This window comes from Mobula birostris, chromosome 22 (genome assembly GCF_030028105.1).
Source record: "Mobula birostris isolate sMobBir1 chromosome 22, sMobBir1.hap1, whole genome shotgun sequence".
Taxonomy (NCBI): domain Eukaryota; kingdom Metazoa; phylum Chordata; class Chondrichthyes; order Myliobatiformes; family Myliobatidae; genus Mobula; species Mobula birostris.
Genome location: NC_092391.1, coordinates 10,256,422 through 10,282,554, shown reverse-complemented (window position 1 = coordinate 10,282,554; position 26,133 = coordinate 10,256,422). Strand labels below are relative to the sequence as shown.

The window sequence follows — 26,133 nt, the reverse complement described above, 5'->3', positions numbered from 1 at the left end:
ATCAGTGGGCCAGAAGGGCCAGTTACTGTGTTGTCTCTCTAAATGTTCATCTAAATATACAATCTAAAACAACAAATATCTTATAAGCCAGTGATAATAATCCTGATTTTGATTCTAAACAGTTCAACATGCTGGGTACTTCAAGCACCTCCTGTCCTGTCTGCTTCAGTGTGTATGAATCATGCATTAGGCTCATTAGTTAACTCAGAATCCACAGAATGTTAGAGGAAACAAGTTGACCCCTAAAAAGAGGAGAAAACAAAACAATCCATATTTCTATTACTGCTAGAAATAAAGCAAACCAATCTAAAACAGCTATTCTTTTTAAAAAATGGAAGAATTTAAATTAACATGCATCAAGACATGGTTCCCAAAATAAAATGATCAATCCGTGGAGAAGGTCACCCACCAATTTTATAAAACAGTACCTGGGAAGGTTAGGAGCAGGTGTCGGTGAAGATGACGTCAGGGCTACAGATGCTGTCGTTGTCGCTGCTGTGGCTGAGGTTGGGATTTCTTGCGTCCTTGGAACTTTTCCCATTCTGTACCAGATTCCCATATTGTTCAATTCCCTAGGAAGCAGACCATAAACAAGATATATATTATTGAAGATACATTTCTTGGCTAAAATTATTCAACATTACTACAACCAGCAAATATCAAAGACCAATTTGTAACTGTGAGAAGGCAACATTAATGAGCCAAACTCAAACTTCCATCATGAATTACACAAACGCTGTTACATGCTTAAACAAACACCGCCATGCAGCACCGTTTAAGGGTTACTCCTAAATATTTTCTGCTCAGTTACTGATTTAGTTACTATATATTCTTCTTACTGAGCTTTAAACTTGAAAGCAGAAAGACTTGCATTTATTAACTTTCAGTAACTTGCTCCAAAGTATTTTAAAGCTACAAAAGTACCTTTTATGTGAGATAAATGCTGCAATGTAGTAAAGCAGCAACCAAGTTAAGCATAAAATTAAGACCAGTAGATTGAATTTTGTTACAGAGCGAGGGAAAAATGGTGGCCTAAACACCCAGGAGAACCATTTTACTCTTTTTCAAAGTAATGAAACCTATGGGTCAGATCATTCAAAAAGCCAGTAGCTCGCTATTTTCTCAAAAGAACATTCACCATTCCTTCATTCCCTGCTGTCTTTGTCACACGCCCAATCATGTTTGGCAGTTAACTTCGCTGGTACATCCAATTACATCGATACATGGTTGTCAACTCCCATAATTACAGGTATAATGTTTGCATAGGCTGGAATTAGTGGACAGGCAACAACACACACCACTGACCTCAAATGTATCCACAAACAATATCCCTGCTGCCTTCAAGGTCTACAGACACGAGTGCAGGAGGCTTCTCCGTTGTTACACATTTCTCAGTCTCCAGCCATTTCTACGCCTCATTAGTGGATATGGCCCAGTTCCCCATCACTGGGCACATCTATACAAAACGTTGTCGCAGGAAGCAGTATCCATAATCAGGCTTGCCCACCATCCAAGACATGCTCTCTTCTCGCTGCTGCCATCAGGAATAAGGTACAGGAAGCTCAGGACTCACACCATCAGGTTTAGGAACAATTATTACCCCTCAACTATCAGGCTCTTGAACCAAAGGGAATAACTTCACTCAACTTCACTTGCCCCATTATTGAAATGCACCACACCCACAGACTAATCTTTAAAGACTCTTCATTCCGTGATCTTAATATTTATTGCTTATTTTTTATTATTATTATTTATTTTTCTCTTTGCACAGTTTGTTGTCTTTTGTACACCGGACGAATACCCAAATTGGTGCGGTCTTTCACTGATTCCGTTACGATTATTATTCTATTATGGATTTGAGTATGCCCGCAAGAAAATTAATCTCAGGGTGAATGTGAGGACATGTATGTACTTTGATAATAAATTTCCTTTGAACTAATTATTACTCTTCAAATTAAAATCCATTTGTGCACTTTTTATTCAGTTGATAATATCTAAAGTTCAAAGTAAAATTTATTATCAGAGTACAAACATGTCACCACATACAACCCTGAAGTTCTTTTTCTGTGGGCATACTTAGCAAATTTATGGAACAATAACTATAAACAGGATTAATGAATAGCAAACTGTGCAAATGCAAATATAATTAAATAGCAATAAATAAAGAGAGCATGAAATAACAAGAAAACAAGATATAGAGTCCTAAAGTGAGACCACTGGTTGTAGAAGCGCCAGAAGTAAAATGAGTGTAGTCATCCCCTTTTGTTCAAGAGCCTGATGGTTGAAGGGTAGTAACTGTTCTTGAACCTGGTGGTGCAAATCCTGAGGCTCTTGTACCTTCTACTGGATAGCAGCCGTGAGAAAAGAGCATGGCCTGGGAGCTAAGGATCTTTGATGATAAATGCTGCTTTTCTACGGCAATGTTTCATGGAGATTGCTCAATGGTTGGAAGGGTTTTTACCTCTGATGTAATGGGCCAAACCTACCATCTTTTGTAGGATTTTCCACTCAAAAGCATTGCTGTTCCCACATCAGGCTGTAATGCAGCCAGTCAACACCATCCACCATACATCTATAGAAGAAGTTTGCCTAGCAGCCTTTTTCTCTTACCACCAACCACAATTAAATTTGGTGTTTTCTGCAAACTGCTTAATCCCTTATGTTGTCCAAATAATTACTACAGACCTGCAGAAAACAAGTGAGCTCTGCAGAAATATAGCAGCAACAGGTTTCCAGGTACAAAAAGTACAAACATTACCTGTCATCACCCAGAATACCATTCCTTCTTTGATCCCGTGGGCTTTCACTTTATTTAGCAGCCTATTGTGTGTGGCCTTCTGAGGAGCTTTAGTAAAAAATGCATCAAGCACATTTTGTCCAATCTACCTTTAATTCATCCTCTCCAAAGCATTTTCTCTTTCCCAGCTCCAACAAGGAGTGTTCAACCAGAAACATTAATTGTTTCACTTTCTACTGATACTGTCTAACCTACTGATCACTACCAGCATTTTCTCATTTTGTTACAAAGTTCTAAGGGAATTCTATTATCAAAGTACATAAAATGTCACCATATACAACTCTGAGATACATTTTCCTGTGGGCATACTCGTCAAATCTATAGAGTAGAAACTATAACAGGATCACTGAAAGATCAACCAGAGTACAGAAGGCAACAAACTGCAAATGCAAATATAAATAAATAGCAACAAATAACGAGAACGAGATGAAGAAAGTGAGTCCCTTGGTTGCGAGAACACTTCAATGATGGGGCAAGTGAAGTCAAGTGTAGCGATCCCCTTTTATTCAACAGCCTGATGGCTGAGGGGTAATACCTGTTCTTGAACCTGGTGGTGCAAGTCCTGAGGCTTTTGTGTCTTCTTCCTGATGGCAGCAGTGAGAAAAGAGCGCGACCTGGACGGTGGTGATGCCCTGATGATGGATGCTGTTTTCCTACGACAGCGTTTCACGTAGACGTGCTCAATGGTTGGAAGGGCTTTACCCGTGATGGATTGGACTCAATCCACTACTTTTTGTAGAATTTTCTGTTCCAGGTCATTGGTGTTTCCATCCCAGGCATTTGATGCAGTCAGTCAATATACTCTCTACTACACATCTATATAAGTTTGTCAAAGTCTTAGATGTCATGCTGAATCTCTGAAACTTCTGAGGAAGAAGAGATGCTGCCATGCTTTCTTAGGCATTACTCTTGCATACTGGGCCAGGACAGATCATCTGAAATAGTAATACCTAGGAATTTAACCTGGGAAATTAAAGTTGCTGACCTTCTCTACTTCTGATCCTCTCATAGGGACAGGCTTATGGACCACGAGCTTCCCTCTCTTGAAGTCAAAAATCAGTTTCTTGGTTCCTTGGTTAATGACAGCCAATGAGGAATATATTCCTCACTGGCCCTCATTAACTACTCAAAAATAACTTCAAATTATTTTGTAAGATTTAATTTGTTTTACAAATCTATTTTGACTACCTATGATGAGTGGATGTCTTTCAAAATGCTGATTAATTGTGATGGATGCTTTTATTTTCCAGTAATATGCCTGGATGAGGTTAAGATAGGTTCTTATAGTAAAAGAATCAGAATCTCAATGAGAACAAAGGCTAGACTTTTATTATAGGAACCCATCTTGATGAAGGGTCTTGGCCCAAAACGTCGACTGTTTACTCTTTTCCATAGATGGTACCTAGAATGCTGAGTTTCTCCAGCATTTTGTGTGCATTGATCAGAATCTGAATTAGGTTTAAAATCACTGGCATATGTCATGAAATGTATTGTTTTTCAGCAACAGAATATTGCAATATATTGTTCGTTTGTTATGTGCCATGTCATATGACGTAGGCAAACATGGTCTTTCCATGACCATGATTGTTCTTGGCAAATTTTTCTGCAGAAGTGGTTTGCCATTGCCTTCTTCTGGACAATGTCTTTACAAGACAGGTGACCCCAGTCATTATCAATACTCTTCAGAGATTGTCTGCCTGGCATCAGTGGTCGCATAACCAGGACTTGTGATATGTACCAGTTGCACATACCATCCACCACCTGCTCCCACGACTTTACATGACTCTGATCAGGGGAAAAAGGCTAAGCGGGTTCCACACCTTGCCCAAGGGTGACCTGTGGGCTAGTGGAGGGAACGAGCACCGTACACCTCCTTTGGCAGAGACGTATCTCCATCCTGTCACCCAAATTAAATAAGTAGTGCAAAACGAGACGAAAAACAGTGAAGTAGTCTTCATGGATTCATTGTCTATTCAGAAATCCCATAGCAGAGAGGAAGAACGCTCCTGAAATGTTAAAAGTGCATCTTCAGGCTCCTGTACTTCCCCCTCAATGGTAGCAATGAGAAGATGGCATTTCATTCATATATATAAAAACAAGTTGAATTAGTCAGCTTATAGCAGCCAATCTGTAGTCACAGAGGATTAGACAATGATGGGCTAAAGGAGTTCCATTCTCTCCATTGCTTTTATTAACAGCATGGGATAAAGCGTGAAGATTACTTTTATTTGTCACATGTATATCAAAACATAAGTGAAATGTGTCTTTTGTGTCAAATCAAATCAGCGAGGATTGTGCAGGGCAGCAACATAACATGCTCACAACTCACTAACCCTAACCATGCGTCTTTGGAATGTGGGAGGAAACCGAGGCACCTGAAGGAAACCCATGCAGTCACAGGGAGAATGTATAAACTTCTTACAGGCAGCGGCAGGAATTGAAACCCAACCGTGGCCTTCCCATTACCCCTCCAGTAATACTAGGCTTCCAACGTTTCTTCTTTCACTATGTTGAACTTGTCACTATTGCACATACATCATCCTTAACAATATGACTCACAGTATCTTCATTCTGGAGTGAATGGGGTGTCCAGGGATGGGTAGCAGTTCGTCATATCCCACTCACTTTCACTACGACAGCAGCCACACTGCTTTAATAGGCAGGCTAAACTAGGTGAGGGTAGCTAGATACGGCATGCCTATCCTAACATACAAAGTCAGCTCCAGTAGACGGGTGGATGAGATCTACAATGGCCTGTAGGGTGGTTCTGCAACAGTCTGTGAGAGCGAAGGGCATGACAAGGCATTTAAAAAAACAAATCATGGTCATCCACTGCAACCAAGGAATATCATAGATGTGATGTCTACTCCTACCACTGGACCCAGAGTTCTAAAATTGAGAGAGTGGAACTGCCCCAGTGCAACAGCTTTTCCAATTTAAACACTTTCTCATATCATCCGTTATCACAGACAACCTTCATCTCCATTGTGAAGACAATCACAGTGTATGTAGTAAGAACCACACCCACATCATCCAACTCAACAAAGTTACCTTTTCATTCTCCAATAGCCACTGCTATCTGTACTCTGGGAGAGTATGCAGATTGGATGTTTCCTTTCCCATATCCCCATACCATACTAAACTGTATGGTAATAAACAGTCCCTTTCATTTCCACGATTACATTTGTCAAGTTCTTGGACAGCAATTTAATACTACCCCTGCCATAATGCTAAAAAGTAACGAAAAATAAAGCAAAGCCCTGAGCCTCTGTTTGTATTAGTCAGAAACAGAATACAAATTATTTGCTAAAAGTTGAATTTGTTTTAAAAAAAGTCAATTTGCAAAGTAATGAACAATGAAGCCAAAAGGAACAGTTACCACATCCAAATAGAATTTAATATTTTAAAGCAGTCTACCACATCTTCCAAATTCTACAGCACTGAAATGCCACAAATTAAATTTCCTTTATTTTACTAAGATTACACTCAAGCATTTTTCAACCCACAAAATGAGATCACTTACCCAATGAAGGTATATTGTGGGGGGGCCTGCTTGGACTTGCCAAAGATTTTTACATCACAAATGGCAGCTTCAGTCGAGTCACGAGGAATAAATTTGATGCACAACCTTCTCTTCCTGAAAGCTGGCTCTTCTGCAGAAAATAATTTCAATGGCACACGATTCAAGATTGTTTATTGTCATTCTTCAGTGCACAAGTGTAAAGGAAAGAAATGACTGTTACTCCGGATCCGATATAGCATTTTAAAAAATATGATAAATATAAATATAATTGGAAACCTATAATACAATGTAGAAGCAACTGCTGAATGCGGCCGCATATACATAGTAGCTTATTACATACACTGTACCCTCCAAGCTGAGCTTGTGTGCGGCCGCGCTGTAACTGAAATACTTCTGCACACATAGCCTATGTTGTCACGCAGCTAGAATAAAGACGTACAAGAAAAAGTTTACAAAATATGAAAATGTTTTGTTACTGTACTGTATTTTGTTACACTTCCATTAATAAATAAAATCAAAAGTATGCATTTTTTCAATTTTCATTCTAACTAGTCATAGTATGCATGTTACAAAAACAACATTTGAAGTGCTGCATGTTGTGGGCTATTATCTAAATGGGGAGAAGGTTCAAACATTGAAGGTGCAGAGGGACTTAGGGGTCCTCCTGCAAGACTCCCAGAAGGTTAATTGCAGGTTGAGTTTGTGATAAAGAAGACAAATACAATGTTGGCATTTATTTCAAGGGGAATAGAATATAAAAGCAAGGAGATACAGCTGAGGCTTTACAAGATACTAGTCAGGTCACACTTGGAGTATTGTCAACAGTTTTGGGCCCCATGCCTCAGAAAAGATGTGATATCATTGGAGAGAGTCCAGAGGAAGTTCACAGTGATGATTCCGGGAATGAAGAGGCTAACATATGACAGCTTTGGGCTTGTACTCACTGGAATTTAGAAAAGTGTGGGGGGGGGGATGGAAACTCATTGAAACCTACCAAATGTTGAAAGGACTAGATAGGGTGGATGTGGAGAGGATGTTTCCTATGTTGGGGTATCCAGAATTAGAGGGAACAGCCTCAAAATTGAGGGATGACCCTTTAGAACAGAGGTAAGGAGGAACTTTTGTAGCCAGAGAGTTGTGCATCTGCAGAATGCTCTGCCGCAGACTGCGGTGGAGGCCAAATCCGTAGATGTATTTAAAGTAGAAGCTGACAGTTTCCTGATTGGTCAGGGCATCAAAGGATATGGTGAGAAGGTAAATGTGGTTGAGTGGGATCCAAAATCAGCCATGATGGAATGGTGGAGCAGACTCAAAAGGCTGAATGGCCTAATTCTGTTCCCACGTCCTATGGTCTTATGGTATTTTTCAGGCCGTGAAAAAATTTCCTGTTCACAGCAACAGTTGGTCCACGCAGCTGTAAAAAAAGAGGGAACATTGCTTATATACATGGACTGATTCTATGTATATAAGTGATGCTAGGTGCAGCAGTCCCTGAACATAAGGTGACTGAGAGGAAATGATAAAATGACAAAGTGACTCTTGGCAAGAGGAACTGTTCCAGGTAGCAGCAGGACACATGGAAACACAGTCGGACTGTGACTGTGTCAGTGTAGGTGTGAGATGTGGAGTGCAAGTGTAAAGTGGCAGTGAATGGGGGGTGAAAGGTGCTGAGGGGCTGTGGAGAGGAGTGGCTGATCTGGATGTATTGTCGGTAGGGAGTGTGAGTTAGTGGGTGGAGGTGTTGATCTGCTTGGGAGAAGTAACTGCTTTTGACTCTGTTGGTCCTGGCGTAGATGCTGCATAGCCTCTTCCCTGGTAGGAGTGCAGCAAACAATCCATGAACTGGGTGGGATCCTTCATGATGTTACTGGCCTTTTTCCGGCACCTTTCCATATACATCTCTTTGGTGGCGGGTAGGCTGGTGCCAGTGATGCATTTCGCTGTTAAGTTCATGTAAACACAATTCATTTAACAGCTGAGGAAAATGGAAAAGATGGTTCTATTATCCTGATGTATGGACACAGCTGTGCACTTATAATACACAAAAATAACCATCCAAGTTTTTTTTTTAAATGCGTTATTCTTTATGAAATAAGGCAATTCACTGCACCAGTACCTATCCCCTTCCTCCACCTGGTTTGCTTAGAGAAACTATCATGGCTATAAATCAGCAGGATGGTTTCTCTTTTTCACAATCAAGGAGTTAGCTTCACGGTTGCATAGCGATTAGTGCAATGCTATTACAGCTCGAGGCGTCAGAGCTGAGAGTTCAATTTCGGTATCCTCTGTGAGGAGTCTCTGTATGCCCTTCCCATGAAATGCGTGGGTTTTTTCTGGGTCCTCTAATTTCCTCCCACAGTTCAAAAATGTACCAGGTAGGTTAACTGGTCACTTTAAACTGCTCCCGGGCCGGGGAGCGAGGGAAAACCCAAGGTTTGATCAATTTAAGCACCGGGCCAAATTGGAAAGGTTCGTTACAAGCCAAATCAAGGCAGTGGGGCCCAAGCTCAAGAGCATATTGAAGCAGCAGGGCCTGGGTCCCGGAGCGAGAAGCAACCTGAGGTTTGGATGATTTGGGCGCTGGGCCAGATTGAAAAGGTCAGGGTGGCGGAGGCAGAGACGAGGGATGGGCTGGTTAAACTTGGTGCTCCATGAGGTTTACTCATCTCTGCACTGAGCTGAGGGTGTGGCCTGCAACTAATGGCCTCCTGAATTGGCCGCAATAATGACTAATTTGTCAGGGGCCACTGGGGCAGTGTAGCCCAAAGGGCTGTATTGCCAAATAAATAAATAAATAAATAGTGCGCATTTTTTGTTTAGGATCCAATTTACACTAAACCCTGCTTCAAGCACCACACACTACAAAAGAGTAATAGACAACTGCCTCCATTGGAGTTGTGAGAGGAGGAAATTTACAACTTCTACTGTGCTTTATCAACCATGAAATAAGAGATAAAGTTTCCTTAATTCAAAACATTTAAGCTACATGCCTTTATCTGATGAAATCCAATACTGTTTAACCATGTCTCCAAAACACAAAACTATAACTTACGTGTGTCCACTGTTTCCTGAATAGGGATAAAGCCCACCGGTAAAGTATCCTTTAAATCGATCAGCTTCATATCCACTAGCACATTCCCTAAATGGCTCTTTAAAAGCCACAAGAGAAACAGAAAAAAAATAAAGGTGTCACTCATGTTTCAGTACTCTGGATAGCCTACGTCGTGATATTCTATTATTTCTCTGACACAAAAGCAAATAAACCTCTATGTACAAAAAAACCACAAGAAATCAATTGGATGTTCCATAAAAGTTTCTGCAAACAATACCAATGACAAAAAAGTGGTTTCTGTCATAAATGTCCAACAGTAAGCCTGTCAACGGGGTTTGGATCTTGCAATGAGGAAAGAACATGAAAACGTACACTGTGATTAAAAGAAAAGCTGCCCCCATTCCCTTCATTATCATTGGAATCCACCAAACCACATCTACAATATTGCCTATTTACTAACAACATCCACCAAGCATTTTATAGAGAAGTACTTGTAATAGGACTCCAAATACTAAAGTCCTACCTAGTTCAATCTAGGTGGATAACTGGGTTAGAAAGATTCAAGATTGTGTAATGTCATTTCCAGTACACGTGGAAAGGAGAACAAAATAATTATTACTCTGGATCTGACATAGCACAAAGAAATAAAAAAAACACAATAAATATGAACATGCAAGATAGCTCATTTACATAGAATTATTGTATGTCCATAAAGTGACCCCAGGCAGAGGAGTGCCTGTACATAAGGTGACTCTGAGAGGGAATGATAAAGCAGTTATTGGGGGTGTGGATGGAGGAGGTGCTGATCAGCCTTACCACTTGAGAAAAGTAACTGTTTTTGAGTCTGGTGATCGTGGCATAGACGTTACGTAAACTCCTCCCTGATGGGTACGAGACAAACACTCCACGAGCAAAATAGTCGGGATCCTTCATGATGTTACTGGCCCTTTGCCGGCACCTTTCTGTATATATGCCCTTGATGGCAGGTAGGCTGGTGCAGGTGATGCATCGGGCAATTTTGACCAAAGGGTTTGGAAAGACTTTTAAAAGAATGGAAGCTGGTGCTCTGGAGAGCAAAACTGATGCCACCACACGGTGTACTACTGACATCAGGGCAAAGTAAAGAAGGAATAAAGAAACAGTGGAACCAAGTGTAGACTATCAGAATAACAATAATAAAGGATAAGAAGACTACATAAAAAGAATGGAAGGCAGCCCAGGAAGCATTAAAGTGATCTGAGGTGATCAAAGTTTTGTGGTTGCCCCACAGACATGGATATCACCATTATGTAAATAGAAGCTAATACTACATCAATGAGTGATCAAATGCTCAACCATAAGGAAAGCATGTTTTGAGGGAATGGAGGAATGCATTAGGTTACAAAGATTGCAATCTTCGAACTAAAGTTTAATCAAGAACTTCAAAACAAAATCACATAGAAACTTGAAAGAAATAAAGTTGCAGGAGCACAAGGAAAGGGGTGAATGGGACTGACTAAATAACTACAGAGTGCCCACATGAAATCAAGAGCCAAATGGCTTCCTTCTGCACAGTGATGGCTCCGGCTTCCTTCTGCACAGTGATGGCTCCAGGAAGAACCAGTGTGGATAACTTCACTCACCTCAACTCTGAATTGATACCACAACCTATGGACTCATTTTCAAGGACTCTACAACCCATGTTACCAGTATTACTTATTTAATATTATTAGTATTTGCAGTCTGTCTTCTTCTGCAGACTATTTGTCAGTCTTTGTGTTGTTTTTCATTGATTCTATTGTATTTCTTGGTTCTACTGTGAATGCCTGCAGGAAAATGAATCTCAGGGTGGCACATTGTGACATGTGGGTGCTTGGATAATAAATTTACTTTGAGGAAACACTGATACCTACAAACTGAACCACGGGATAAAAATTCTACATTAGAAATATTGAGATCTTTTACTCAACTCAGATCAGCAAAACCTAGGGTGACATGCAAGTGAAGTTTAGATAAAGACAAGATCTTCTATTAAGTACAATTTAAGCATTGTGGCCAATCAAGCGGGAACCTTTAACAAAGAATAATGAATTAACACAGGGGATTCTGCAGATGCTGGAAACCTTCAGCAACACACACACACACACACACACACACACACACACACACACACACACACACACACACACGCACGCACAAAATGCTGGTGGAACTAGTAAGTCAGGTGTGTGTTGCTCAAGGGAACAATGAAGTTTGTAACCAGCAAATGGGACTAGATGATTTAGTTTCCTATAGTTAGAGACCAGGGGAAAAAAATAACTGAATAACAACTGTGTAAAAATTCCTGGCCAATTTATTTTTACCTCCATTTTCCCAGTGGAAATCTGGCAGATAGGTAGTTAAAATGGCTTACATTATTTAATTGATAGAAAGCTTCCATTTTGAAGGCTATTCTGTTAACTCACAAGCTATGGACCCACTGGAAAAAAACTGAGATGAAACTAGTAGAGTCCTACTGGTAATCTACCATTAGTTAAAAACTACACCTAACCTGAGCAATATGTCGCAATCAATCGGAAATAAACTACTTAAACCAAGGGCAGCTCCAACCTGGCTGCCAAAACGTTAATCCACATCTTTATCAGCTTTTCCATCCTCCAATGGTTTTCATCCACACACATAAGTCATTCAGAACAATAAGGCTAGCGTCCTCGCCCTCATTACTCTCAGCCCTTGCCAAGCTCCATCAGCTTTATGTGCCTTAGTGCACTGTCCTTGCTTTGAAAACCCTCCAAGGCCATGTGTCATGCTACTCAGCACTTACGAAGCTGCCAGCAACTGCTGGTTTATTTCTAGTCGGGCACTGCAGTTGTAGTGCCTTGGAAGGAGCAGCCCTAAATCTCTGCTTCCCATGCAACCTCCATGTCGACTTTTAAAAGCCAGTCGCTTTAATTGACGTCTTACCCTTGCAACCCCTAACCATGGTCCAAATGTTTTCTTCCACTTTGAATTATTATGACCAGGGAGTGCTGCACTTACAACAAAACTGATAAACAATGATTTGGTTTTACATTTTTCTTTCATGATGTGTCGAGCTACAAATCATGATATTTTTAGCCTCGCAAACAACAGGAATTCTGCAGATGCTGGAAATTCAAGCAACACACATAAAAGTTGCTGGTGAACGCAGCAGGCCAGGCAGCATCTCTAGGAAGAGGTACAGTTGACGTTTCAGGCCGAGACCCTTCGTCAGGACTAACTGAAGGAAGAGTGAGTAAGAGATTTGAAAGTTGGAGGGGGAGGGGGAGATCCAAAAGGATATTTTTAGCCTCCTCGGTATTTGCTTGCCTAGCCTATCACTTTTTCCAGAAAATTTGCAATTTCTTACTTATGACTAAATAATAATCAGTAACATAAAACATAACATAAGGCGGCTTGGTAGTGTAGTGGTTAGCACAACGCTTTGCAGTACCAGCGACCCGGGTTCAATTCCTGCCACTGCATGTAAGCAGTTTGTACGTTCTCCTCGTGACCATGTGGGTGCTATAGTTTCCTCCCATAGTCCAAAGACACACCAGTTAATAGGTTAATTGGTTATTGTAAATTGTCCTGGTATTAGGCTAGGGTTAAATCGGGATTGCTGGGCAGCGTGCCTCCGCACTGTATCTCAATCAATCAATAATCTGCAATAATATACTTAGTGTAAGAATGATTCAATGCTCATGAGAATTTGTTGGTGTTACAGATACTTGAATGATCGCAAAATCTGCTCCTTTACTGCTTTTGGGGAAAGAGACAATGTTTTCAAAGGATCAAAGGGAGGTAATGTCAGTAACAACCATTACACAGTAAATGGAGGCATTCAGGCATCTGGCTTCAAATTCTTGCTGTTCATCATTTTGTTCAAGGTGTCATCAACCCTGATTTGTGACCGAGTGTGGCTTTGGAAGAAATGACCTTAAATCCCACTGAAACCAACAAACATCTCATCACCAGTCAAGCATGTGTGGAGTATTCCCCACTTTAGATACAGAGACACCCTTATTTTAAATTTAAACAACATTCTTGGAATAAAATTATTAAATCTGTTTTGAACTCTTGTTAAAGCATTCAGTAGTGAGTGTTTTTTTATTTCTTTGGTCAGTTAAACAACATACTAAACCACTTCAAGAAATTGGGAATTAACTTAAATTTCAAGTTACTGGCATTCAACTGTATACACGTATACCACCAAATGAAACTATGCTCCTCCAGACCAAGGTGCACAACACAGTACATATAACTCACGCACGCAACACGTAAAGTAATATTACCACAAATAAATTAACAAATAATAAAATATATTCCAGAAGACTGACATTTAGCATAAGGTGCAGTTGCGACATAAGTTTAAAAAGTAAAGAGTATAATGCTCCTGACTCTTCATACGTGGTGACGCCTGGGTGGTGGCAGGGAGTTCAGAAATCTCACAACCTGGGGGAAGAAGCTATTTCCCATCCTAACAGTCCATAATCCTAATGGTATTTGGACAACGTCGTGGGCTTTATGGACCATGTTAGTGGAATAGAGGCAGTTGAAAAGGCAGAGAGATTTCAGTGGAAAGTGTAAGTGGTTAAAAGTGAGAGTGGGGAGGGAAAGGACACACAGAAAGAATGCATAAAATGTCAGAGTAGTGTACTACTGAGTACTGAACTGTGTAGCCTCAATTGTAGTGAAAACTTGGCCTCATGCCTTGGGCTTGGCGGCAGCTGCAGACAAGGTAAGAGACGTGGAACAGCTACAGCATGTTTGAGCTCGGCTGGGCCAGGCCTTGTCCGTAAGTGCTGCCGTCATGTATTTGAGTGGTGGGGGTGGAATGACAGGCTGGATTGCACGCATCTGAAACTGCCGGGAGACGCTACTGTCAATTGCTGGACACTGCTGCTCAGGGTCTTGGACCATGTTTTTTTTGAGTGAATACCCTTCTTTGCTCGATACTTTGAATTAAGTTACTCACTAATTTTGAATGTTTGCACCTTGGTGCCAGAGGAACACTGCCTCATTCAGCTGGATCTATATACTGTTTGAATGATAATTAAGCTTGATTGGATTTGAGAGTAATGAGCAGTTTTGGGGACATAGTGGGAGAGGGAATTGTTGAAGAGGTATTTGTCTACATGGAGAAGGTATTAAAGAAAAAACTGAAACAATCTTAAAAAGAGGAAGAGAATTGGGAGAGTAATTCAGCAGGCACGATGGGTGAACAGAACTTGACATGGGATGATAGATTTCCTCCACGATCTAATTGTAATTTTTTGGTATTTTTTTTCTTGCTGGCGGTTTGATGTTTATCTTTAGAAGCTTTTTCTATGACGCATGGCCCCGGGGTTGTACATCTAATGGGTTTTTTTTCCCCCCACTTTTTCTACTTAGTAGGGTTTATTTTATTATCAGCAAAATTTTTCAATCTTTAAAATAATGTTTTTTTTCCCTTGAGACATTGTAAGTGTTATTCAATGTACTCGTGTTATTTTTGAATAATATAATAATAATAAAAAGATTTGAAAAGGAAAAGAAAGAACCTGACATGGGATAGAACATGGAAAGGAAAGTACTGCAGTTTGTGATAAATAATGAGACCAATCGAGAGATTGAGTTTAGTTATAATGACCAACCCATGAACATTATCACGCTATTCTTGCTCTCCTTTTGCACTACCTATTTAATTTAATTTTTTTTATTCGTAATTGGAGTTCTTTTATGTATTGCATTGTGCTGCTGCACAAAACAACGAATTTGTCAGTGTCATATGTCAGTGATATTAAACCTGATGCCAATTCTCTTAAGATGATAATAATCCATATAACCCTGGAGCACACACAAAATAATGGGGGAACTCAGCAGGACCGGTGGCATCTATGGAAAAGAGCAAACAGTCGATGTTTCAGGCCAAGACCTTTCATCAGGACTCATCATCAGCCTGCTGAGTTCCTCCAGAATTTTGTGTGTGTTGCTTTGATTTCCAGCATCTGCAGATTTTCTCCTGTTTGTGATCCATATGACTCTCTTCAGTATTGCAAGTTTCCATAATTCTAAGTACATTTTGAGAGTCACATAGCAGATGGACAAAGGCAAGCAACTTTGGTTTTATCCATTAAGATATGTGGGTATTCACAACTTCAATGTGTATCCCTAAGTGCCACTAAAGGGAGGCAGTTAGGAGTCAAACACATTGGTGAGGCCCAGTCACAAATGGGCCAGACCAGGTAACCACGGCTTTTCTTTCCCTGAAGATATTAGTGAACCAGATAGGCTTTAATGTCATTCTGATAGTTTGGTGGTACAGTTATTGAATCGAGCTGTATTCAAGTTCCAAAGTTTTGATATTTAATTACTCACAATTCCTTAATTTCAGTGGTGGCACTCACACTAATTGGTAATTGTGACAAACACAATACTGAATCAAAAAGTTAAAAATCTACAGGATGCCAAGGTTCCAAACACCTCAGTCTTCATTCTCACTTACTTAGTGAAAGATTAACAGACAATTAATTAAGACAACGACAGATGGGAATCTAGATTAAAAATTTAGCTCTCTAAGTGTAAATAAAAGCAGAATTTACAACAGAACATCTTAATGTATTTGAATCTATTCACAGTTCAGGTACTTAGATCTTCACTTAAGTTTAAGATAAAAGGGAAAAAAGGAGTGCAAGGCTTTGAAGCCCACTGACAGGGTATTTTGGAGCTGTTACAGTTATCTTTAATTTACATATTTATCTATTTGGAGATAACCCACCCAGGCTTCTTGCTGCTGCCATCAGGAAGAAAGTACAAGATTCTCTAGACCCACCAACCAGGTTCAGGAACAGTCATTATCTCGGAATCATCAGGCTTTTGAACCAAAGGGGATAACTGCACTATTCTACAACGTATGGAGTCACTTTCAAGGATTCTTAAACAATAAAACCATAAGATATAGAAGCAGAATTACACCATTTGGCCCATTGAGTCCGCTCTACCATTTCATAGTAGCTGATCCATTTTCCCTCTCTGCCCCAATCTCCTGCCTTCTCCCTGTATTCCCTCATGCCCCCTGACTAATCAAAAATCCATCAACCTCTGCCAAACACTTGGCCTCCCAGCTGCCTGGGCAACAAATTCCACAGATTCAACCTCTGGCTGAAGAAATTCCTCCTCATCATTGTTTTAAAAGGACATCCCTCTATTTAGAGGCTGTGCCCTCTGGCCTTAAGACTCCCCCACCAAAGAAAACAACCTCTTCATCTTGTTTTCTCAATATTTATTGCTCATTTATTTATTATTTCTTTCTTTTATTTTGTATTTGCACAATCTGTGTCTTTTGCACGTTGATTGCTTATCGGTACTGTTGGGTACAGTCTTTCATTGATTATAATTCTTGGATTTACTGATGATGCCCACAAGAATTCAGGGTTGTATTTGCTGGCATTTATGTACTTTAATAATAAATTTATTTTGAACTTCCATACAGTGTGAAACAGACCCAACAATCCACATCACGTAGCAACCCACCTTCTTAACTCTAGCCTAATCACAGGACAACTTACAATGAGCAATTAACCCTACTAACCGATACGTCTTTGGACTGTGGGAGGAAATTAGAGCACCCAGAGGAAACCCACGTGTTCTCGGGCAGTATGTACAAACCCTTACAGAGGATGCCAGAATTGAACTCCGATGCCCCAAACAGTAATAGTGTCGCACTTTGTCAGTACTTACATAGCCAAGAATGTAGATAAACTATAAAGAGAACACAAAGAGTTTGAAAAACAACATAGTCATGTTGTTATTAATGCAAGGAATTCTGCAGAAGCTGGAAAGCCAGAGCAAAACAAAAAAAATCAGGAGGAACTCAACAGATCAGGCAGCATCCATGGAGAGGAATAAACAATCGACACTTCAGGCCGCAACCCTTCATCAGAACTGATGAAGTCTCTCAGCCAGAAACCTCAATTGTTTATTCCTCTCCACAGATGTTAGACCATAAGACAAAGGAGTAGAAGTCGGCCATTCAGCCCATCGAGTCTGCTCCGCCATTTTATCCTGAGCTGATCCATTCTCCCATTTAGTCCCACTCCCTCACCTTCTCACCATAACCTTTGATGCCCTAGCTACTCAGATACCTATCAATCTCTGCCTTAAATACACCCAATGACTTGGCCTCCACTGCCGCCCATGGCAACAAATTCCAAAGATTCACCACCCTCTGGCTAAAAAACATTTCTTTGCATTTCTGTTCTGAATGGGTGCCCTTCAATCCTTAAGTCATGCCCTCTCGTACTAGACTCCCCCATCATGGGAAACAACTTTGCCACATCCACTCTGTCCATGCCTTTCAACAATCGTAATGTTTCTATGAGGTCTCCCCTCATTCTTCTAAACTCTTCCGAACATTCTTCTAAATGTTGCCTGACTTGCCGAGTTCCTCCAGCAATTTATAGTCAGGTTATTTGAGTGGGCAGTAAAAGTGGAAGATAAGTACAATGTGAAGTAGTAGAAGGTAAGAAAATTAGAAAAGCAGATTTTGTTTTTGAACATGACCTAACAGAGGAAAGCCATGGTGTCAGGACTCTGGCACTACAACTCAGAAGGGATGGGTGGGGGCAGGGAGGAAGAAGAGGCATGCTGTGATGATTGGGGATTCATTAATTAGGGGAACAGACAGGAGAATGAGATTCCTGGATAGTATACTGCCTTCCGGGTGTCAGGTTCCAGGATATCTCGGATCTAGTCTTCAGCATTCTTAAGTGGGAGAATGAACAGCCAAAAGTCGTGGTCCGTGTAGGTGCCAATAATGTGGGCAGGACAAGTGACAAGGTTCTGCATAGGGAGTTCAGGGAGTTAGTGCTAAATTAAAGGGTAGGACCTCCAAGATTGTGATCTCAGGATTGCTACCTGTGCCACATGCTAATGAAGCCAGAATTAGGAAGATTATACAGTTTAATACATGGCTAAGGAGTTGGTGTAGGAGGGAGGGCATAAGATCTTTGGATCACTGGGGTCTCTTCTAGGGAAGGTGGGACCTGTACAGACAGGACAGTTTGCACCTGAACTGGAGGGAGACTGATATCCTAGCAGGAAGGTTTGTTAATACTGCATTTAAACTGGGTTTAAACTGGAGTTGCAAGGGGATGGGAACCAGAGTGCCAGAACAGTTAGTGGAGAGGTTATGGAGGCAGACGTTGGTAAGACCTCAGACAAAGTTAGGAACCAAAAGGTTGAGCATGGTGCAACTGGTGTCTGAGCTGCCTATATTTCAAAGCAAGAAGCATCATAGGAAAGGCAGATGTTAGTGCTGAAAATGAGGTAGATGGTTTACAAACAGAAGCAATGTGTATGCAGAAGGGTTGTTGTTGGGGCAAAAATTGCAGTCAACAGGATGAGTTGTAACGTAAACGGCAGACAAAACTTAAAAGGGTGAATACAGGACTGAAGGTGTTATACTTGAATGTGCGCAGTATACGGAATAAAGTAGATGAACTTGTAGCACAGTTGCAGATTAGCAGGCATGATGTAGGCATCACTGAATCATGGCTGAAAGATTATAGCTGGGAGCTTAATGTCAAAGGATACACATTGTATCAAAAGGACAAGCAGGAAGGCAGATGGGACAGACTTGCTCTGTTGGTAAAAAATGAAATCCAATCAACAGAAAGAGGTGACGTAGGTTCAGAAGGTGTTGAATCATTTGTAGATAGAGCTAAGGAACTGCAAGGGTAATAAGACCATAATGGGAGTTGTACACAGAACTGCTCCCCCCCCCCATCCCCCAGAACATTAGTAAGGATGTGGTCTACAAATTACAATGGGAGATAGAAAATGCATGCCAAAAAGACAATATTACAATAGTCATGGGGAATTTCAATATGCAGGTAGATTGAGAAACTCAGGTTGGTGCTGAATTTCAAAAAGGGGAATTTCTAGAGTGCCTACGAGATGGCTTTTTAGAGCAGCTCGAGGTTGAGTCTACTACGGACTAGTTATTCCGGATTGGGTGTTGTGCAATGAACTTGAGTTGATCAGAGAGCTTAAGATAAAAGGGGAAAGTATCATAATATGATTGAATTCACCCTGAAATTTGCATATTACAGTGGAGTGAAAGGAATTACAAAAGCATAAGAGGGGAGTTGGCCAGAATTGATTGGAAACGAGTACTGGCAGGGATGACGGCAGAGATGCAATGGCTGGGATTTCTGGAAACAATTCAGAAGGCACAGGATATATACATTCCAAAAGAGGAAGAAGTATTCTAAAAATGACACAACTGTAGCTAACAATAGAAGTCAAAACCAACACAAAAGCCAAAAAGAGGGCATATAATAGAGCAAAAATTAGTGGAAAGTTAGAGGATTGGAAAGCTTTTACAAACCAACAAAAACTAAAAGACTAAAAAAATCATTAAGAAGGTAAAGATGGCATATGAAAGTAAATATTAAAGAGGATACCAAATTTTTTTTCAGATACATAATGTGTAAAAGAAAGGCAAGAGTGGATATCAGACTGCTGGAAAACAATGTTGGCGAGGTAGTAATGGGGTACAAGGAAATGGTAGACAAACTGAATAAGTATTTTGCATCAGTCTTCACTGTGGAAGACACTAGTAGTATGGTGGAAGTTCCAGGTGTCAGGGGTCATGAAGTGTGTGAAGTTACCAAGGTTCTTGGGAAACTAAAAGGACTGAAAGTAGATAGTCATCTGGACATGATGGTATACACCCAAAGGTTCTGAAAGAGGTGGCTGAAGAGATTGTGAAAGAATGAGTAATGATCTTTCAAGAATCACTAGATTCTGGAATGGTTCCGGAAGAGTGGAAAATTGCAAATGCCACTCCACTCTTCAAGAAGGGAGAAAAGGCAGAAGAAAGGAGACTATAGGCCAGTTAGTCTTACCTCAGTAGTTGGGAAGATGTTGGAATCGATTATCAAGGATGAGGTCTTAGGGTTCTTGGAGGCACATGATAAAATCGCCTGTAGTCAGCATGGTTTCCTCAAGGGAAAATCTTGCCTGACAAATCTGTTGGAACTCTTTGAAGAAATAACAAGCAAGATAGACAAAAGAGAATTGGTGTGTACCTGGATTTTCAGAAGGCCTTTAACAAGGTGCCACTCATGAGGCTGCTTATCAAGCTATGAGCCCATGGTATTACAGGAAAGATGACAGCATGGATAAAGCAGTGGCTGATTGGCAGCAGTCAAAGAGTGGGAATAAAGGGAGACTTTTCTGGTCGGCTGCTGGTGTTTAGTGGTGTTCTACAGGGGTCTGTGTTGGGACTGATTCTTTTTACATTACATGTCAATGACTTTAGATTATGTAATTAATGGCTTTGTTGCAAAATTTACAGACGATATAAGGATCGGTCGAGGGGCAGGTAGTTTTGAGAAAGTATACATAATGTTTTAGGTTAGGAGAATGGGCAAAGAAATGGCAAATGGAATACAGTCTCAGGAAGTATATGGTCATGCATTTTGGTGGAGGAAATGAAAGGGCTGACTATTTTCTAAATGGAGAGAAAAAACAAAAAAACTGAGGGGCAAAGGGACTTGGGAGTCCTTGAGCAAGATTCCCTAAAGGTTAATTTACAGGTTGAGTCTGTAGTGAGGGAGGCAAATGGAATGTTAGCATTCATTTCAAGAGGACTAGAATATAAAAGCAAAGATGTAATGTTAGGACTATATAAAGCACTGTTGAGGCCTCACTTGGAGAATTGTGAGCAGTTTTGGGCCCCTTATCATAGAAAGGATGTACTGAAACTGGAGAGGGTTCAAAGGAAGTTCACAAAAATGATTCTAGGATTCAATAGCTTGTCATATGAAGAGTATTTGATGGTTCTGGGCCTGCATTCACTAGAATTCAGAAGAATGAGGTGTGCCATCATTGAAACCTGTTGAATTGATAGAGTGAAAGGCCTTGATAAAGTGGATATGGAGAGGATGTTTCCTGTGATTGCAGAGTCTAAGGCCAGAGGACACAGCGTCTGAATAGAGGGGCATCCTTTTAAAATGGAGATGAGGAGGAATTTCTTTAGCCAGAGAGTGGTTAATCTGTGGAATTCTTTGTCATAGGCCGCTGTGGAAGTCGGTCTTTATGTATATTTAAGGAACACACACAAAATACTGGCAGAATACTAGAGAAAATAGTGGAGGAAAATAATGCAGGCCCGGCAGTATCTATGGAAAAGAGTAAACAGTCGACATTTCGGGATGAGACCCTTCATCAGGACTGGAGAAAAAAAGATGAGCAGCCAGGGTAAGAAGGTGGAGGGAGGGGAGGAAGAAATACAAGGTAGTAGGTGAGTCAGAGTGAAGTAAAGTGGTGGGAAATCAATTGGTGATAGAGATAAAGGGCTGGAGACGGAGGAGTCTGAGAGGAGCGGACAGAACGCCATGGAAGAAAGGGAAGGGGGAGGAGCACCAGAGGGATAAGAAAAGGTGAAGGGAAATGGGAATAGGGAATGGTGAAGGGGGGGTGGGGAGACAGCATTACAAAAGTTCAAGAATTCGATGTTCATGCCATCAGCTGGAGGCTCCCCAGATGGAGTACAGGTGTTTCTCCTCCCTGTATGCTCCTCCTAAATGTATACTTAAAACAGAGGTTAATAGATTCTTGATTTGTCTGGGCAGAACGGGATATGGGGAGAAGATAGGAGATTGGGACTGAAAGGAAAAATGGATTAGCCATGATGAAATGGTAGACTTGCTCCTATATCTTAGGGTCTTATGAAGAAACTGGTAAATGTTGATTACGTGGAAAGATCCTGGTACACTGGTTAATGAAAGACAAAGTTAATTAATTCAGATGACAATGATTGTCTTTAATGTGATACAGCTGAAGTTAAGGAAGTCTTGCTGCAACTATACAATATTTGCAATACATGAATCTCACATTTGTATATGGCATACATACTCTGATAAATTTACTTTGAACCTCAGCAAGACCACGCCTGGAGCAGTGTGTGCAGTATTGGTCTCTATATGCACGGGGTTAATCTCAGTCGAACCTCACCCCAGTGATTGAGGAGGTTGTTAAGGTGTCTTGCAGGTTATTCAATGCACCCAGACCATAGAGATTCAAGAGTGGGGGATGGCAGCTATTGTGTGAAATGTGACTGTAACAAGCTTATATTCACTGGATCTCAGAAAATGGGATTGATGGAAAAGAGACTGACAGGGTAGATGTGGGAAGGCAATTTTCTCTGACAAATAAAAGCTCAAAACCCTCAGTAGGAAAGAGAGTAAAGAGAAGAACCGGTGGTGGTCTCTGCTAGAGGAACAATAAAACACAGAGATCACGAAAAGATAAATTGTCAAAAGCAGGAGAACTGGTGGTGGAGCACCAGTGAGATTGATAACTTAAAGACGAAGCGCAGGATGAAAGAAATTCAAAGATGACATTACTGTCACAGCCCAAGCAGATTAATCAGAATCAGAATCAGGTTTATTATCACTGCTACATGTCATGAAATTTGTTCTTGCCACAGAAGTACAGTCAGTGCAAGACATAAACATTGCAAAGTAAATAAAGTTACAGAATATATAAATATTTTAAAATGATGAATAATGAAGTAGTGTTCTTAGGCTCATGGACCATTCAAAAAAATCTGATGGCAGCTTTCAGAGACAATGTTTCTTAGAATTCCATCCACCAAAAGCGGAACTTTCCAATGGCAGACCCGTTGTACTTTGGGGGACCATTTCATCAAGCACTTCCACTCCATCTGCCAAAAGCAGAACTTCCAAGTGGCCAAAAAGTTTAATTCCAATTCCTACTCCTGTTCTGACATGTTGGCCCACGGCCTCCACTTTTGCTAAGATGAGGTCACCCTCAGGGTAGCCTCCAACCTGACAGCATGAATATCAATATCGCCTTCTGGTTTAAAAAAAATCCTCCCCCTCCGCTCTACTTCTATTTCCCACTCTGGCCTCCTTCCTCTTTTCACATGACTATCACCCCCACCAGGATCCCCTCCTCCTTCTCTTTCTCCTACGGTCCACTCTCCTCTTCTGTCAGATTCCTTCCTCACCAACCCCTTACCTTTCCTTCCCACCTGGCTCCACCATCTAGCTATCCTCCTTATCCTCCTCCTACCTTTTTGTTCTGACATCTATCCCCTTCCATTCCAGCACTGAATAAGGGTCTTGGCTGTTGTAGTGTATTAAATTTTGTAATATTAGATGTAAGTCTGAACATTTCACCTCGTGGCACTTCATCTCTTTGTGAGCTTGCAGCATGCAAGGCGTCTGTACAAGTTAAACGCTGTAGGTCTGTTGAAAGTGTGTTAATAGCAGCTGTATTCTTATAATGTAGGTTTGTTAGATGTTTGCTAATAGCCTCTGATTCTTTCTTAACCTCAAGGCACCAGTGACATGAAAACAAAAGACCAAAGAGTTTATCTGTTTCTGTGCATCTTGCCATGCTTGTGGATTGAACCCCTTACTTGTTGAGGCACTTTCACTCGGTTCTTGGGATTTCACCTAGACCGAGGAATCGCCATCGATCAGTGCTGAGGACGGACCCGTGCTGATTTCGTGAGTCAGAATTTGGAGCTCCTCCAACAGTGGCAGCAATCAAGTCCCCAGAAAATGGTGACAATCGAGGGGTGACCAAGAATCATAAGCCCTGAAATCTTTGTAACTTACTATGTAGCATTTAATGTGTTTTACATGTGCTTTCCTTTTTATGATAATAAATTATACGACTTAAGTTACTTTATTGTGCTTGTACACTTATTACCACATTTCCTGAACACTTGAATTGGTTTGCATCGTTTGGGTCTGATCAACCCAGCCCATTACATCGGCCCAAAACGTCGACTGTTTATTCATTTGCATAGACGCTGCCTGACCTGCTGAGTTCCTCCAGCATTTTATGTGTGTTGCTAGAATTTCAATGTTTACTGCCCTCATCTCTTTTACATTTGAGATCTAGAACATCGGATGAATACAAAAATAAAACAGAAGCAGGTCCGAGAATTAAACTCAACTTTTGGCCTCTCTCATTATTCTTACCACCTCCTCTTCTCTGCAGCCCTTTGAAGTGTTTGTGCTCTTTTGATGCCACATTCTGGTTTCTGACACAATCCCTCACCACCGTTATCCTAGTCAGAGACTGACAGATCTTCAACCCCTGGAATTCATTCTCCAAACCTTTGTCTCTCCTCCTTCCTTCAAAGGTTCATTTATTATCAAAGTATACAACTCTAAAATTCTTCTTCGGGTAGCCATGAAGGCAAGAAAGAAAGGCAGCACGATCATCAGACCCCTATTCCTCTCTAACCCTAATCATAACCCTATTCATCTTTTAATGTGACTCTGTAAATCTAATTCAGATACATTCAGTGAAGTATATTGGATAACTTGTAATGTTAGAACACAAAACACTATGGTACAGAACAGGCTTTTTGCCCCACAAAATTCAGCCAAACTAACTAAACTAGTAATTCAACACTCATCTAAATGAGCCCCTTCTGCTTAAACAAGTCCATATCCCTCCATTGCCAGCACATTCAGTGCTGATCCAAGAGACTCTTAACCGTCTCTGCAGTATTTACCAACCCTGGCAGCATATTCCAAGCATTCACCAGTGTGTAAAAAAAAAAGCCTCACATATCTCCTTTGAACGTAACCCCTGCACCTTAAATGCATGCACTCTAGTATTAGATATATTAAATAAAAATATATATTTTATATAGAAAAGTAGTGGCAGGGGCAGGGGGTGGTGCAGGTGCAGATACACCCAGTCCTGAGACACCAGGCAAGGTCATGTGATTTCAAACGATTGGTTTATTGAACATTTATTTATTGAATGCTTCCTTTTTCCAACATTGATTCCGCTTTCCCTGCCTCCTTCCAACTCATAGTCCATGATAGAGACCCATACCAGAATTGGGTTTATCATCACTCACATATGACATGAAATTTGGGTCTTTGTGTGGCAGCAGTACAGTGCAATACATAAAATTACTACAGTACTGTGCAAAAGTCTTAAATATATGCCTATGTATGCAAGACTTCTGCACAGTACTGTACAGGCTGCTGTTGCTTTGGAAATGATACTGATGTGGTTAGCTAAGAGCGAAAAAAGGTCAAGTGAAGACGACTAGCATGGACCTGTTCCTCTATAATGTAATTCATGCAATACAATGAAACGTACTGTTCGGCTATCACTCCCATTCTCACTATCTTTCAACCGCAGTGCTACAGAATGGTGTTACTGTTACATTTTGTTCATTCATTATGTGCCATGTCAAATGACGTAGGCACTCATGGTCTCCTGACCATGATCATTCTTGGCAAATTTTTCTACAGAAGCATTGCCTTCATAGGGTGGCTGACCCCAGCCATTATGAATACTCTTCAGAGGTTGTTTAAGTCTTATAACCTGGACTTGCAAAATACACCTGCTGCTCATACGACGATCCACTACCTGTCCCCTTGGCTTCATGTCACCCAGATCAGGGGGGCTAAGCACCTTGCCCAAAGGTGACCTGCAGACTAGTGGAGGGAAGGAGCGCCTTACACCTCCTTTGGTAGAGATGCATCTCCACCCTGCCACCATGCTATGGCAATTATAGCTTTAAATTAAGCTAGTTATAAAGACAGCATAGTGCATCATCTCCAGCATCTCCTGCCGAGAGGCTATGTTCCCACATCACTCCGTGCTCTCACATTCCCACCCCAGACACAACCGGGGGGGGCGGTGGGAGAGGGAGTTCTAAAGAGGATCTTGCACTTCCTCAGAGCAAATAACTATAATAAGAGGAAA

General features: G+C 40.9%; 1 protein-coding gene and 1 long non-coding RNA gene across 9 annotated transcripts in view; one reads left to right on the top strand and one right to left on the bottom strand.

The window, feature by feature from the left end:
• LOC140186093 (uncharacterized) overlaps nucleotides 1–24,076 on the top strand; it is a 46,812-nt gene extending 22,736 nt beyond the window's left edge. The window contains exons 5-7 of one of the 3 annotated variants that reach the window (XR_011882780.1): nucleotides 12,469–12,621; nucleotides 13,097–13,173; nucleotides 23,725–24,076. This is a non-coding gene — a long non-coding RNA (uncharacterized lncRNA). The remainder of the gene's footprint in view (nucleotides 1–12,468; nucleotides 12,622–13,096; nucleotides 13,174–23,724) is intronic. The other 2 variants (XR_011882782.1, XR_011882781.1) reach the window with 2 other exon arrangements.
• LOC140186092 (multivesicular body subunit 12B-like) overlaps nucleotides 1–26,133 on the bottom strand; it is a 270,340-nt gene that overhangs the window by 180,006 nt on the left and 64,201 nt on the right. For all 6 annotated transcript variants that reach the window (XM_072239968.1, XM_072239966.1, XM_072239969.1 and 3 more), the window contains 3 exons: nucleotides 9,373–9,469; nucleotides 6,321–6,450; nucleotides 429–572 (listed from right to left, as the gene is read on the bottom strand). In XM_072239968.1, the coding sequence (XP_072096069.1) occupies nucleotides 429–572; nucleotides 6,321–6,450; nucleotides 9,373–9,469 (371 nt within the window). The remainder of the gene's footprint in view (nucleotides 1–428; nucleotides 573–6,320; nucleotides 6,451–9,372; nucleotides 9,470–26,133) is intronic.